This window comes from Etheostoma cragini, chromosome 23 (assembly GCF_013103735.1).
Source record: "Etheostoma cragini isolate CJK2018 chromosome 23, CSU_Ecrag_1.0, whole genome shotgun sequence".
Classification (NCBI taxonomy): domain Eukaryota; kingdom Metazoa; phylum Chordata; class Actinopteri; order Perciformes; family Percidae; genus Etheostoma; species Etheostoma cragini.
The window spans coordinates 15,094,307-15,111,646 of NC_048429.1; the positions used below are offsets into that span (position 1 = coordinate 15,094,307).

Genomic DNA, 17,340 nt, shown 5'->3' on the forward strand with positions numbered 1-17,340 from the left:
CAGCTTAAACAAAGGTGTGAGTGTCCTCGTGCTGTGTTTGATCCTAAAATAAAGTAAGAAGCACGTTAATGTTTTATTTAGGGCTTTTATTGTTTACGCTGAGCTTTTAACAAACCACTTTCTTTTAGATTTGACGTCAAACTCTGCCTGCTATGCTAGGACTGACAGACCTAAACCATAAACATGACTTAACTTTTAACCTTAAATCCCTTGAAAATGTGGTTTCTCCCTAACATTAAATACCCATTATAAAATGTGGAACAATGAAAGTGAACGTGTGAAAGCCCAGCTTGTTGGCTTCTTCAGTAGTGTGTGGTTGTGGTTTGATCAGATATGATTGAAAGAGAAACATGACGTTTAAATGCTGCTATATTCTGACTGGTGCACAGAAATACAAGTATTTAACATGTAGGTCAATGAGAAGTTCACAGCCAAAAAAAATTGAAAAAGTTTTAGAAAGTTTGTGTTAATGTAGGACTTAATTACTCACAGTAAATAGAGGCTTTTTGATCAACGGTACATGTATTAAAAAATGTGGGATTTAACCCTGATCCCTTAGATTCCTAATATTCACAGACTGAGAAAATAAAGTGGTATTTCTCATTTTCGATTTATAGGACCAGTTCAGATAGTTTTCATTTTAATACGTAATGAAGACAAATGTTTTATTCTTAATTCATTAGACACAGTACAATGTAGTGAAATGTAATTACCGCATTTAACCCATCCTAAGTTTTAGGGGCAGTGGACAGATATACTGTACATTCAGCATCCGGGGAGAAACTTGGGGTTCAGTGTCTGGCTCATGGACACTTTGACACTATTCTCACATATCTATATGCAAATTGAAAGTTACTGGACGGGAGGGAACAATGGAATCCTAAAAAAATAAAAAAGGGACTACCATTCTATAAAGACTACAACTTTGTAAGATAACCACTTAATATAGCTAACTTGGACTGCCGAGGCCCCATATTAGCTTGAGATGAACTTTTTGCAAATTGTTCCACAGAACAGGCAATGTGGATTTTATCACTACTACAGTGGAGTTACAGTGGAACTAGAAATGAATCACTTTACAGTCAGTAGAAGAGGTATAATTACTGTGACTTCTACTCTCTAAAAGTACATATGGGCATGTGAATATTGTAACATTGACTTGAAAAAAATGTAGGGTGTTTATAGGTGCGCTGTGGTGCACTGAGTTTTTGAATATAATCAAGGATTTTAAACAGTCTGCATATTTCAAAGGTCAAATTCTGCAAAAAAACAAAAGTATGATGGCCGACAGGAGCAATTGCCCCACAAGAAAACAAATGCAAAAAGACAAAACACAAGCAAATTAAGAAAACATCTCCATTAAATTTGACAACACAAGCACAGCATTCAGCAAACAAAAGCACACAAACCCCGAAAACAAATACAACAAAAAAATGCTGCACCCAGATTACACATTGGTAGTTCTCCAGGCCTCTATAGGGAGCGCTAAGTGGAGCGGTCGGATTTTTGACCCCACGTTGTGAGAACGCTCTGCCTTTTTATTACCACGAGTTTACTGACACATCTCTGCTGATTGAGTATCACCTGTGACCTGAGCCGAGACACACCCACCAAATGAGAGAAAACTCTCTCTCTCTGGGTTTGTGCTTTTCTTCTTGCATGAGATGTTTTCATAATTTGCTTGTGTTTATTCTAGTCAAGCCACCATACAAAAGTCTGTTGGTAAACTGCAGTAACCATATACATGTACAGTTGTGGTGTTTCTTTTGCTAATCAGATGTGAGACGTCTATAGCAGTTATCTTAAGTTGCACATTAGATGAAACATAAATATTTAGGCATCAACAAGATGAGTTACTGATGCAATTTCCACATTGCGATGCTGTGGTCACATTACCTGACCAGATCGATGGGCTGGTACTTGTAAAAGGCTGAGTATTTAGCCCACTCGTCATGCAGAACCTAACAACAGACAGGAAAGAGTCAGTGTGGGTGTATTTTGCCATGTTGTATGTTTACTAGTTGTAGCAAGTTGATAATCAACAAACAATCCTCAGAGGCATAGCTGATCTGGAGGCAGAAAGAATCGGATTGGTGGAGGTAAACCTTAGTGGGTTAAGTCAAAGAACTGCAGTTTGAGCAACATTATGCGAAAGCCAAAAAAAAACGGTATAGAAAGAGTGAATATCGCAATAAATGATCAGGTTTAACAGCCACTATCATCATTAAGGGAAAGGGAGAAGCTATTTTCTAAATTTATATGTTGTTTGCTGTTTTTTGCAAGTCAGTTAATGGATTTTCATTTCTCAGCTCTGAGAAATATTTATTGAACTTAAAGTCCAGTCCAATCTGTGAGGTGTTACACAGATGGGATGGAGGAACACTCTCAAAGAAGAAGAAGGAGAAAAGATAGAAGATTGCACAGATTAAACTATTTTTTTTTAAAGGGGAGGTTTCCTTGCTTTTCAGAAGTTTAGTAGTTTCAGATGACATTCATTGTCATGAATTCATTCATCTTACATCACACATGTAAGGCCCCAGCACTTATTTGCATTAGCAAGGTGACTGTCTGAAGAGCTACGGCAGTTACTTTTTGTAGTTTTTTTATTAGACAGACAAATAAAGAGGAAGAGAGGCAGAAGGAAAGGAGGAAGAGTAGATGAAGAGAAAAAGAAACGAGAGCGGAGTTGGTCTACCTGTCTGTCGCTCTTCTCCTCAAGGTGTCCGATGACCTTGTAATCACCCTGAGAAGTGAGACGAGAGGGTGAACAACACAAGTGCACATTGCCATACAAGCACACAGAAATGGTTACGATCTGCTGCCACAGGTAGAGGTGCTAATATAAAAAAACTCTCATGTCGGGTTGTCTCAGAGAGTACGAACAAACAACCTATGTGGTCGTATAAGTTGGAGGACTTGTCGGTTTCAACAATGTTTGAAACAAGCAAGACATTCTCATGCTTACAGATACAGAGGAGCTACCATGTGTGATGGTGTGTGATTCACTCTCATTTAAGCCACCAGAGTTACGAGAAATGTTCTGAAATGTATTTAAGCGCGTCAACTCTAACTTATGTATCCTGAACTAACTCTAGTTACCACTCACAATGGTGTAACTCACTTACTCATCTTTTCCTTTGTATACTGCCGTACAGAGTAGGGATTGTTTTGAGAACCCTTCCCAGATTGTGCTTCCAACATGCTTGTACAGTTTGATCCAAAAAAATTCATATTCCAAGTAAGTTTCCATTCGCTGCAAATTGAATACACACAAAATAAATTAAAACCAATGGCTATCCATTGGGATTTCCAAACTTCACACTTACATCGTGAAGAGGGAAGGATGCGTCATACACTCCTTTAGCTATCAATGTGCTGATGCCTGAGAGAGAGAGAGAGAGAGAGAGAGAGACAGAGAAAGAGACAGAGACATAAGAGAACTCCAAGGGTGATTTAAACATCTCTAATGTGCTTCTCTTTTCCTACCTTCCATTAGAGAGAAGTCATGATAGAAAACAAGCTTTATTTGTTATAAAACTTCAGTAGTAGTAAGGGCTGAAGATTGAGTTTTAAACCAGAAATCAAAGTAGCAGGTGAAGTAATAATTGATTAATTGGCATTAAGGAGTACGTTTATACCAAATGGGCTCAAAGCCATTGTAAAAGAGCTCCTTCTGTTATATATCTTAGTACTGCACACTGCTCCACTGCTTTCTAAAGATGAAGTTCATCTCTTCCCTAGTGTTTTGTCCAAGGGTCATTCAGTGACTCAAATCCAATGTCATTGACAATGATTATGCTCCAATGGCATTTTCCCCAGTATTCACACTGACCATGAAGGCTAAATTTCAGCCACTATTGCTGTATGTGCTGTGGCAGTGTGTGGTGCAGCCATGAGGCCACACCCTGCACCCTGCACCTGTTTAACTTAACTTTTCAGAGTCAGGCAGACTCATTTAGATGCCGCTTTTAGACTTTGGAAAAATTCATGTGGGAAGTGATGACCTGACCTGTGAATGTCAGGACCAACATTGATACGTCAGAGGACCTGGCACACACTGCTGGCTTTTCATCAAAGTAATTAATCAATTAATTATTGGTGCCTTAAAAGGGACTGGGGGAACTATATTGTGATTAGCTGTGCTACTAATGAAACTCATGACCAACACACACACACACACACACGCACACGCACGTGAATGTTCGCTCAACCAGCACGATCCAACTACAACTCCCAGAGGCACCTGCCTCAATCTCTGCCTGACCCAGGACTCTGCATGACCCACTTGTAGAGGAGATGGAGGAGGGCAAAAGAGATACAGGGAGTGGGCTCTGTATATATGTGTGTGTGTGTGTGTGTGTGTGTGTGTGTGTGTGTGTGTGTGTGTGTGTGTTTGATAAAAAATGTATATGCTAATGATGAAGAGAAAAAATCAAATAGAGGTTAAAGAGATGCTCAGTTCTCATTTCTCTCCCCTTCTTCCCCTGCAGCTCCATCAGTACTCTTTGGCTGAGACCTTCTGCTGTGAAGGGAAAGCCAACCAGACATATGGTTGACACTAGAAATGAAACGGGTGTGAGCTCATTTTATATGGGACTGACGGGTCTCATACATGCACAGGCAGCTGTTATCGCCATGTCGTAAAAAAAACTACAGATATATCAACACTAAGGCAAGACCCAACATGAATCCAGAGAGTGTTGAATGTCTTGCCGTTCATTAAGAAAATCCCAGAGGAGATTGACAAAAGCCATAAACAACTGCCACCGCTGCTGAGGCTAATTGCCAATCGTCCCAGTGGACGTCTGCAGTTGAAGTGTTAATGAGCAAAGCCATTTTCTAAGAGGAGCCTGGTGGTAACAAAGCGTTGCTACAAACCAAACAAATTGGGGTTGAAAAATAATGTTGGTCTCATCTAATTATCCAATCAGCTCCCTCCTTGTTTGGGTCACCAGCTGCACTTCACTTTGCTTCACCTCTGCATTGAACTCCAAGAAGGGATATCAAAATCATCTCCCAGTATACCTGTCTATCAAAGTCCAGTCGTATTCCAGAATTTCAGCACCACCACTATTCCATACTTTACAACCTCATAATGATATTTTGAAAAGCTTTTGAATTGATGGATGATGGGGCTGAAGTATCAAGCAGTGATCAGCTGCATCACAACAAATCCACTAAAAAGGTTCATAAAGTATTTTTATGACGGAAACCTGGTTTTTATTTCCAGGATTGTGATTCATGATGTCTTTGGTAGACATCTGCTATTTTTTGCAAGTTACTCCAAAATTTACTTAGCTGTTTTTTTTACTCAATCACAGGCCATCATACTTCAAGAGTAAGGGAGGAGTAGGTAGAGGATTGGAGACTGTTCTGCTGCAATTCTTGCTGCTTGCCAACAGAGGTGGATAGTCATCAATTGTTGTGTGCACCATTTTTACTAGGCAGAACATAATGGAAAACATCATTGACATTTGTCAGATGCCAGTGCCTGCAGCAAGCATATTAGATCTAGAACGGCGTCTACCTCATGCCATTCATCTAACCTTCACTGACCAAGTCAAAGTGTACATGTCAATATGAAGAATGTGTAGGACTGGAAAGGCTGCATATTTTCAGTAAACTCCCCCCAGACACACACAAACACACACCGTGAACGGCTTGGTACCCTCACCTATGGTTTGACAGGTTCGTACACACACTGTCCGCCTCAGGATCTCGTATACCTAAAACAGATGCAAGAATATCAGACGGGAAATATAAGCTAACCCTGGACAAACAATAAAAAGACATCCAAATGAGCACTTACTATTCGGCCCCTTGTGGCGTTGTCAAAGAATGTGTCTTTAGATGTGATGTTGTACCTAAAGGAAAGACACCCAATGAATGAAAAAAACTCTATGTTTGCAATTTCCGTGTGTACATCTATGCATCCTTGTATTTACTGTATATAGTGTATTCCAAGCAAACATGCATGGCTTTATCTAATCAACTCAACCTTTTGATCAGTGAGAACATACAAATTTAGAAAGAAATTCTTAAATCATAAATTATACTTTAAAACTTTAGGCTAACACTTTGTTTGCATTATTCAAAACCACGATTTTAAAACATCTTTTCCACAAAACAACCACACTTAGCCATACATCATGAATAATCTTATATTTCAGTTAAAGAGTTGTTACTGGATCTTATTTTCTCAAATAATACTGGTGTCTACTATCCCTCAGTATGTCATAGGATACAAGGTTGGCATGGCCACTTGCCAAGGTTTAAGAACTGCACAGTGTATTTTAAAATGTTGGCACGGACTACTGGAGCATCAATCACCCAGGAACATAGACTTGTGTTCTTACTACTTGGTGAGCATGTTGACCAAGAATGCAATCTTCCAAAATCTTGCATCCATCCTAAGTTTGCTATATCAATTGGCAAACATATGACACCTAAACTACTGGTACCAAATTAAGTATTATCTGTAGCTACACCACCGGTAAGGGTTTTGAATCGGGAAACAGTGTGTTGTATTGGTTATAAATTACATACATACATTAGTACAATACATCACTGACAAATGTGACAGTTTTTCTTATATAATCTCACTTTAAATTAGGCTTATTGTGTGTATGCGTGTATCTCACAGATGGAGTTTGTCCCTGGAGAAGCAGTGCGTGAGAAATTTGGTGCGCTCTTGGTCCTGATGCGGTACTTTGGGCTGGAAAGGCTGGTTCATTTTCCTCCACACTGTGTTCATACTGGACCCGAAACCACTTTCCTCTTTAAGTTCGTAACTCTGGAGAAAACAAACAAACACAGAATTAGTCAACCAATTACACTTGGACACTGTGGCCTTACAGTTATGAAGAAATAAAACCTTTCTAACAATGAGTGGCTTTGTATAAATATCAGCATAAGGATAATTAACTGTAACAGTAAGGACATCCGTCAATCCTCTGCTGTCTTGGTCAGTGTCACTTCTGACCACAGACATAACAAGAAATTACCAACAAACTACAGCTTCACATGGACCTATTGACTGTTTACAACTGGCAATGAGATCTCACCGTTTTGGTGGGGACTTTGATCTTGAGAAACTCAGCCTCTCGACACAGTACTGGCCAGGGCGCATGGAGACGAGTGAAACTGGGCCCATGGGCCTTCACCTGAAAAACAAGCAAGACTTCTTGTAAATATATGTTATATTATTTACGTCATTAAATGCAGTCTGGAACCTTTAGGTACAGAAATAAAAGCATGTCTACCCACATTTTTGTGGTCAAATTCAGTGTGTATGTTTATGCTATGTGTTAATATCTATTTATAGAGTACATTTATTGATGTATATATGCTTAAGAGCTGGAAATGGGTCAATGCCATTGATTCCCCAACAAGAGCCAACGTTTTCTACTGAAAAACATGTTTTGTACCGTAAACTTTGTTTTGGGAAATTTATTACCAGATTGCCTGGCTGAAACTATCTGCTGGCTTACCAGACCATCTGTCAGTACTGCTTTGAAATCCAATACAGTGGACAGACCTTGGTAAACGCTGCACTTACCTCTCAGCGGATTTTGCCTCCAAACCTCATAACTGGGTTCTGGAGCTGCAACTCAACATTTCAGATTGCACAGTATTACTTGCTTCAAGTTATCAAACCCGTTCAATCGCTGCCATCAGACTGACCTACTGCAACACTTTGGCTACCCAGTTTGGCCAGCAGCATTACTGGTATTTATTAAAGATAGATGTAGCCTCTGTTCCTAAAGCAAAGCCTGGAGCTGTTTCCTTTGTTGCTTTCTTGTTGAAGCCTGTTCCTGACACATTTGGATGTTTTTGTTATGTTCTTATCATCATCTCCAGCAAACAGATATTATGTTTATTGTATGTTAAATAAAATCCTGACTCACCAAGCTTGTTCTGCTAATGAATCACGGTCCAGTGCCCACACTAATTATTATTTAACATTAAGACGCATTAGCAAAATCTGATGACTAGCAACAGAAGGTCTGCGTTTGAATTATAAATATATCAGTGCATTAACAAACCCACTTATGCCTCTCTATAGTTGACTAAAGACAAAAAAAGTGTGTTTGTTGGGAGCAGCAGTGACAACTGTTTCTCCAAAATCTATGCGGCACGTTAGTATTGTGAGTAAGAAGTGTAACCAGAAATGAAATAGAGACAGCAGGAGACGATAGCCAGGTAACCTTACCCTCCTCAGACCCCCATTAGCTTCTGCGACAGGGGGGAGTGAAAACAGAAAGGTGGCATGGCAAATGATGGAAACCTGAAACGATTCCCTTTCTCCTCACTCTACTCTCCTGAGATCTTTCACTCCCCCTCACCACCCGCCCTCCTCACATATATTACTGTACCTTCTGCTACCCGCTAGACACTGTTTCACTGACTGATTGACTGACTGGCTGACTCACTAATTGTCACTCTTAGTCATCTTATATTTCATTATCTTCTCCCTCACATGCATCCAGAGTGTCCTTTGTCCTACTCAGGGACACAGTGGAGCGTAAAGCCACCCGAGCTTAAGCCTCTTTTAATAAAATATATATTTGTTACACAACTTATGTATGTATATTCATAACACAAATGTGTGCAGGTAACTTGTAGGTTTTAACTTGCACTAAAGGACATCTGTGTGGAATGAAAAAGCAACTGAAGAAACTAAACAATGCATAGGGATTGTGTGTTGTGCAGCTTGCTTCTTTCTGTGGGTAGTTTGTTTTGGTCAGAAAGGGCAGAAAAAGTAAGAGTGCCAAATTGTTCCCCAACAAAGTTGTTTTGAGTCGACATGGAAGATGCTTGCATCATTGAGCATGTTTTTAAGCACCGGTTAAAGGTTACCCTTCCTCTTGAGCTTGTATGACCCAATTACAAACAATCACCTCTCAAAATATTTGCCTTTTAATGTCTGCTGCCTTTCAGTAACTGAATAGTTACTGTAATTGTGAATGAGTGGTTGTGGATGGGTTAAAGGTTTTATTATGGGTGTGGTCTAGAGAATGGATACCCAAACCAAGCCTGATGGGACCCAATGGGACTAGAATGGATCCGACAGTACCCGACAGGCTGGGCAGGGTTTGGACAGATATTTAGAAATAATGTTTGGGTCGGGCCTTGTCACATCACCGCGTAGAGGCATTTTTTGTAAAATCGTGCTGTGGCTCCTTTAAGTGAGCTCAGTGCGCGGGAGCAGTATGTCAGCCCTGGAGGTAACAAGTCTCCACTGGTTTTCTGACCACTACAGTTGGAAACGAAGCACTTAGAAAAGGTTAACACATTGAACATTTTAAATTGAACAGCTTATTAACATGCACTTGTTGCCCCGTGTGCGCTAGTGGACTCATATATTGACATTTCCAAATGCCTTCCTACAGTTGCTTAATAAAAGCAGGCTTTCTACACAAGCAAATGTAGGCTGTATGTGTCATAAGTACGAGAAGAAAATGAGATTATAATTTTGTTGGACCCGGGTCGGACTCTGACATAAATATCTTAATGCCTGGCGGACGTGGGCCCGGCTTGGACAGAAAAACGCGGCCCGATCCACACTGTAGTGTGGTCAAAAATAGACCAGACCATACCCAGCTGTGTTGTTAGGTCAGAGGTTCAGGTGACACAACTTTTTTTTAACCATTTAAAAAAGGACACCAATTTTCTTTATGAATGAATAATGTATTGTAAATAAAAAACACATTTTTATTTTTAAAAGCCAGTTATTTCATGGATCCAGGATACTTTGCATTCTGACAAAATCCCTTGGCCTTTGGAATTAAAATAACCCCACATCGTCACATACCGTGTGTACTTATGCTTCCTGTACTTTAAGGAAGAATATTTACAATACATTATTCATTCACAAAGAAAATTGGTATCCTTAAAAGGTTGGATTTTCCTAAATTGTTTGAATGAAGGCATTAAGCTCAAATTTTCAAAAGATGTTTTTTTTCCTCTTTTTAAATCAACTCAAACTCTTTCAAGCCACTGTATAATAAAAGATCCATACTTGGCACCTGTGTGCCATGGAAAATATCGCAATACTATGCGCAATCAATTTTTTTTTACCACTTTTACAGCTTATCAGATGCCAAAACACTGCACAATGGTTTTAACCTTTAAAAGTGATCACAGTAAAGAGTAGAAATATAGCATTCACATCACCAAGTTTCTGCCTGGAAAGTAAGATTACATGTACTTGATTGGCCAACAGATTCAAATAAATGAGAGGGCTGCCTTTTTTCACTCAGGGCTCAAGTTGGTCTGAGCATTTTAGAAATATATTTTTGCCAAATTAACCATATATCCTGATAAAAGTAATGCTAACACATAACGTCAGGGTAAACAGCATCAACATCAACAGGTTGGAAGTTCTTTTTATATTGGCCTACAGTAACCCCCCCCCATCTGCAAAATGGTGTAAATGTGTGGAGTAGAAAGTGATAATTGATTTCATAATGCTTGTTTTACTGCCACAAGATTAAGAAATTAGCAAGATTTTGTTGAGGTTATGTTAAATGCTACAGCTACCTCATCCATTTATTTTTCTTGTTATATGTTCTAGTTCCTTGCTTACTTTTACCCACCTTCTGCAAACATCCATAATATTCTACCCCCTTGCTCACAATCATTTCTCAGCTCTCTCGTCCCCTTTACTTTCCTGCTCTTTCCCTTCCTCCTCTTTCCCTTACACTCCCAGTCGTCACCGTCCCCTGCTTTCTTCTTTAATCGCTCCATCAAAAAGCAGGGGATATAAATACTTTTCAGCCTGGAGAAGGTTAATTAGTCAAGTGATTTCCAATTGGCTCTTTATCTCTATAGGGGGGTAACTAGGACGTAGCCGGGGGCCTCTTTGGATTTGGGAGGGCGGCATCAACTATGAGAAGGTGATCGGTTGGTCATGATGAGCGGAGAAGAGTGTGGATGGTGAGAATCAGGATTGAGATGAGGACAGCATGGATCACACTGAGAACGACTAATTAAGACAAAGACAGAGAAATATACTAAATAATAAAACACAAGATGGAAGTTGGTTATTTGAGGAAGTCAATTGGGGGGTGATATTACATGAGCTCCTGTACACCTGCAGGTGGTCGGATGTAGGTATTAACCTGGATATATTGACTGTACAGGAGGGTAATTTAGGACGTAATATTATGAGGAGACTGCATGCTCCAACCGAGTTTGGGGTGATTTAGGATTTATTTCTATGACAGCTTGCAGGCCCTGGGAAGGGTTCTTTTTAACATGTAAATGTAAACACTTTTTTTCTCTGGTGTGCCTTGGAATGGAGTGATGCTGCACACTCTCAAGCCACAGTTACACACAGCGTATCCCCAGTTTACATTTTGTCGAGTGAAAATAACCACAGACACCCGTGCTAATGTGCCAATCAAACATGTTTTTGATTAATTATTCTACCAGTTTCTTCTAAACATCAACAGCTGGAGAGTGACACGTTCAAAACAGTTCACACAGCTTCACAAAGACATATGAATCACTTAAAGCTCCTCGCTCTGCTTATAACTCCCTCAGGACCATCCGTTCCTGCCTTTCACCCGTTGTCTCCATCCTAAACACTGGGTGACCAGGGTAACCGGTCCCAGACAACAATAAGTTTCCTCTGAGGAAAACTCTGTTCTGGATTCCCAAGCTGTCAGCACGTCATGGCAGGCAGAGCTCTGTGATTAAAGCGGGTAAAAAAAGTGAATGTGATTGGTCATGATCACAGACTCTAACGCACGCACCCATAAAAATGGCTTCTGCGCCACAGGTGAGCCAGGGGAGCGTGGCCACCAGAGAGGCGTGCTGTACCCTACAACAGGCTACCTGTTGCATCACACAAATAAGCACACATCATAACTGATCATTTATGTTGACTCACTATAATACAAAGGATTTATATTTTGTACATTAATACCAGAGGCAGCAACAGGTTTCTACTACAGAGGACTAAAATGTAATGCTGTCAATCTTGCCAAAGTAACAGTTATGGTTACACTTCATCTTAAGTTTGTATGACCCAAATGCTGTGCTCAGACAATCATCTCTCAAAAAATGTACCCTTACATTTTCCTTGTAGAGGCAGGATTAGTTAAGTTGGTAGAGCACGTAAAGATATATAGAGGTTTATTCCTTGAAGCCGCGGATTTGACGCCAACTGAGGCTCTTTGCTGAATGTCATTACCCCTCTCTCCCCTGTCACGTCTTCATCTGTACTATGGAAATAAAGGCCTAAATATGCTTATAAAAATACTCTTTGAAAAAACTAAAAATTAGCCCTTTTAATGTCTGCTGCCTTTCAGTAAGTGAATAGTTCATTGTGAATAAGTGGTTGTGGTTACATGTTTTATCGAGCAAGAGGACCCCATGTCCTCGCAAATTCCAAACCCACGTGAGGTAAGATGCATTGGCAAATGTATAAATCTGTCTATACTGTATGTGCTAGCCTAATAACAGACTCAGAACTTTTTCTAGTGAATACCTGGCTTCTCTCCCAGGGTATTATGGGATAGACTCAGCCACCCCTAAGCATGGATGTATTAAGAGTGCTGGATACCGCACCACGTAGCCGTGCTCCTAATTTGGCCCAGTGGTCACTTGTGGTAATGTAACTATGAATGGGCATCAGGGGCATAGCACTGGAGTGGTTCAAATCATACTTGACCAAACTTCATTTGTTAGCCTTAGGGACTGTGTATCCTATATTGCTCCTATCTCGTGTGGGGTCCCACAGGGCTCAGTTCTTGGCCCTCTCCTTTTCTCTCTCTATTTGCTCCCACTTGGTTCAATACTTAGGAAGCATGATATTTCATTCCACTGTTACGCAGATGACAGATTTATGTGCCTCTTAAAAAGAAAGATGCATACTCCGTGAGATTGCTACTTATTTGTGCCAATGACATAAAAGCCTGGATGACTCTTAACTTTTTAAAATTTTAATTATGAAAAGACGGAAGTGACAGTTTTTGGTGGCACCACTGGCAAGCGGCAGCTCAGAAGGGACCATGGGCGTTTCTCAATATGTGTTCTTCTATGGACTTGTGTCCTTGTGTTCTTGTGAAACGTCATGTTTGGTGGCCAAAGTACTGACCCAATACACAAGTTAGCATTTCGCCAAGAACACTTAAAGTCCCCGGATGTGATCTTGACACGCCCATTTTACCGAGAATACTGCGGATGGTGACTTGTGTGAACTTGGCCGGGCCGACATCCCAGCATTCAATTCGGGTGTAAAGAGCGTATGGTTTCCGGTACACAGATTTTCACAATTTACGTCAATTATTAAATTAATAAATTCATTTTTAAGGGTCTTTTAAGGCGAGAAATCAGCTGTGTAGATTTTGAACATAGGCAGTTCAACAAAAATTGATGGTGAATTAAAAAAGCCTTCGGAGTTGGAAAGCTCCACCATCCCCGGCGGGCATAGCAAGCTCGCCAGCCGGGAATGACTCTTGCGAGCTGGTCAGCCAGTCAGCTCACAGACCACTCTAGCCCCACATTTAGACAGACCACTGCAGCAACAACAATGGAAGAGGAAAGCCAGGTCCACAATTGTAAGATATTTAAAACTATTTTTACTGCTGTTGTTATAGGATATATCCCCTCCTCCTCTATCCTCCTTACCCTGTCTCTCCTCACTCGCAGGCTCCTCTTCTGCTTCTCGGTAAAGTATACCGACGGCAGTTGCTAACTTTACCCAGTCCATCTATAATTTTAATACCTATTTTAACGTTTGTTTTCTGACTTCAATTAAAAGTGAATCCCGAAATATGTTACAAGGATTTTTTCTTGCCGTTGTGTCGTTATTTATACAGTTTTTGGCCCGTGATACTTAATAGCACTTTAGATGAAAATGTAACAAAACAACAAGACGGTTTGAAAGGTGACCGTCCATGCTTTATTATGAATACACACATCAAAGCTAACTATAAAGTGGCAGCACCCTCTATGCTGGGGAGGTCGCGCAATAACAGGAAGAACGCTTCGTCTCAACACTGTCAACAGCATTTTGTGTGCTTCTGAACTTGAGAGTCCATTCTTCCAGGTACAGCCAGCAAGTACGGTCTCCCCAAGAACACAAGTCCGTTCTTTGCTTTCTTGGTATTGAGAAACGCCCCATGCCTTTGCGGTGTCGGTTTCAAAAGTGTGTAATGATTTGCCTATGCACGTTAAACAAGGCCTCTTCTTTGTCTGTTTTGAAATCACGTCTTATAACGCACCTCTTCTCTGTGGCCTTTGACACCTGGTAAGATATTGTCTTCATTTACTGCATCTAATTATTTAGTTGAATCGCTTTTTATTGTGCAAGTATTATTTTTACTCATGTTATAATGTCCTGTTTTTTGTTTTGTTTTCCTGTACAGCACTTTGGTCAACTTTGGTTGTTTTAAAGAGCTTAACAAATAAAGTCCCACTAAGCATATTCCCCATAGACTACCATTATAAATGAGACACCTCAGAATACAACAAGGTCAATTATTATTTTTTGAATTATGATTTCTCTTTTATCTATGAAGGCTTTATATTTGTAAAACATTACCAGAGCCTAAATATGTTTCTGGTGCAAAAGTCAACACATTATCATACATAAACCATATTGTAGGTTGATTTTGAAAGACTCCCAAAACCTTGCTGGGTAATTAATGTGAAAGTTCTGTTCAACATAAATCACGCGTTTTAAGCACGTAGTAAACGTTGTGAAACTGATATTAAACTAAAATACTTTGGGTTAGGAAAACATCAGGGATTGGCTTAAAATAAGTCACATTAAAAAACTAAAATGCGGACGTCACAGACATTACTGCATCACTGACTAAGATATATAAAACTTTGGTTATTTTCAAGATGGCCGTTGTCTTTTGGTTTCACACGCGACACAAACCTAAGGAGAAGTCATTTGTTAGTTTGACCCAATCACCACCCAAACCTGCCTTCTTATCAGAATTTTGAGCTCTTATACTTTGTCACCTATCTTCCTCATTTGCACTCATGGTCATTTCTACAACCACGATAAGTCACCGCCCAACAAGAAATTAGGGAACTTGTGGGTCATTATAAGCTGCTTGCATAATCAGCCCTTATGGTTGTTTTCAATAGGCGGGCTAAAATCTATGGGTACATACAGTGGCTTGAGAAAGTTTACACACCCATGCTTAAGTTGATTTAAAAAGAAGAATAAAAAAACATAATTTAGAAATTGATTTTAGTGCCTTAATTAAAAAATGAAGGAAAATCCTTTTTAAAAAAGGTCACCAATTTTTTGTAAATAAATAATTTTTTTTCACATATACACACCCCTATTGTAAATTCCCATAGAGGCAGGCACATTTTTATTTTTAAAGGCCAGTTATTTCATAGATCCAGAATAACGTGCATCCTGGTAAAGTTCTCTTGGCCTTTGGAAGTAAACTAACCCTATATATCGTCACATACCCTTCACCATAGAAAGAGATTGGCATGGTGTTATTTCAGTTAGCCTAATTGCTGGTTTGATTTGCATTGAGAGATGATCTGGAAAGTTCATCATGACTATCTATATGTATTGTGAATGGCATATGATGGTGTGGGGCTATTTTAATTCCAAAAGGCCAAGGGAACCTTGTCAGGATGCATAGTATCTTGGATCCCTAAAATAACTGGCCTTTAAAAATAAAAATGTGCCTGCCTCTACGCCAAAGAAAATTGTGTCCTTAAAAGGTTGGATTTTCTCAAGTCAGGGATCAGGGATTCGTCACAGCATAAGAACATTTCCCTCCAAAAAAAATTTAATAAAAATACAGTAATTCAGTAATCTAGTAATCTTTAGTATTGTGATTTTGATGTGATTATTGGCATTTCTCTGCAGCACGTTTATGCAGCAGGACCTGAGCGGAGATGTGTAGTACAGAGGAGTGTGCTCCTCCTCCTGCTACTTGTCAAGCAATATGGAGAGAGAGAGAATCGTTTTCCACCTTAGGGAAGTCTTACCAAACAGTTAATCCTACACATTCTGTTTCCCAAGCCCCGACAGGCTGAACTTTTCAAAAGTCCCAGCCCCACTCATGAATTAACATCCTGCTCTAATTTAATTAAAAGTGTGTTGCTGTGAGGGGATGTCCCTAAGAAATCAAAGGTCAGCTCAATAATTCTCAGACACAGTCAACAAGTTTGACATTTATACACTCTTTTTTCCCACACTATAGAAACGGCGACACCAAACAGGTTGGACAAAAGCAGGATAATTTAAATCTCGACATTGTTTACATTAATTAAAAAACACTTTTGCTTTGATTTTGTCATCTAAATGCGACTGGTTAAATGACTTAAACATTATTCAGGTTACTTGTTATTAAATGATTATCTTAAAGCATCACACTATGAAGTAAAACACATTGTCACCTATGTAAATATATCACATTATTTATTAATACCTTAATACTGCAGTGCACTACTCTGCTAAACATACAAATTCAAGCCTTGGGAAATACCAATTTACAGGGATCATTCTGGATTATTTGTGTCCCTCAACCAGTCCCAGTTAGTAATTGCTGCCACATTGGCCATTGTGTATTTACATTATCTCAATGTCATCTTTGTTGACCTGTACATGATAAACAGATATGACCATTGTGTTGCTATGCTGAATGGTTGAATCATTAAGTGATTTATATATTCAACCTGATGTGAGAAACAAAGCCAAATTGAGGAGTAGTCCTATTCAAATATATTAAACATTTAAAAAAAAGGTAAATATTTTTACTATCCGCACACAGTATACGCTGACAAACTGCAATACCACTGACTAGTTGTATCTTTATGAGTTATTAGGTAAGCAGCATACCTACAGTTATTATCAGACAGTGTTCCTTCTCTCTGCCAGCACTACCTACAACCACATCCAGCTGACTGAAGGAGTGTAATTATGTTTGTCAATCATTTTGGAAGAGTACACCCCACTACATTTAAATGAGGGACATCGGAACGCAAGTCTTCCTCTTAATATTGGCTGCACACGACAGCAGATTCGATCTACCCCTCAATTCATGAGATGGGATAAAGAGCTTTCAGTCAGTCAGCTAATCTAATCCTGGTTTAGCTTCGCGGCCAACAATCTGATTAATACTAGCCTGTAGATCGCACACACTGCCAACTGGCTGCCATCCAGCGCACACACACACGCACACGCACACACACACACACAAGCCCACACAGTTGCACGTATTTAGCAAAATAAGTATCCCACATGCCAAACCCAAATATTGTACAGTGGTATGGTACTGTAAAAGTCTTTCTCTCCTGCATTTAACATAAAGATAACTCTTCTCTGAACCTTGCGAGCCAATTTCT

The 17,340-nt window shown here is 39.7% G+C and overlaps 1 protein-coding gene across 6 annotated transcripts in view; it reads right to left on the bottom strand.

The window, feature by feature from the left end:
• ano2b (anoctamin 2b) overlaps positions 1-17,340 on the bottom strand; it is an 89,375-nt gene that overhangs the window by 51,376 nt on the left and 20,659 nt on the right. For all 6 annotated transcript variants that reach the window (XM_034863353.1, XM_034863352.1, XM_034863351.1 and 3 more), the window contains 7 exons: positions 7,065-7,163; positions 6,642-6,793; positions 5,810-5,864; positions 5,675-5,726; positions 3,327-3,382; positions 2,696-2,743; positions 1,897-1,961 (listed from right to left, as the gene is read on the bottom strand). In XM_034863353.1, the coding sequence (XP_034719244.1) occupies positions 1,897-1,961; positions 2,696-2,743; positions 3,327-3,382; positions 5,675-5,726; positions 5,810-5,864; positions 6,642-6,793; positions 7,065-7,163 (527 nt within the window). The remainder of the gene's footprint in view (positions 1-1,896; positions 1,962-2,695; positions 2,744-3,326; positions 3,383-5,674; positions 5,727-5,809; positions 5,865-6,641; positions 6,794-7,064; positions 7,164-17,340) is intronic.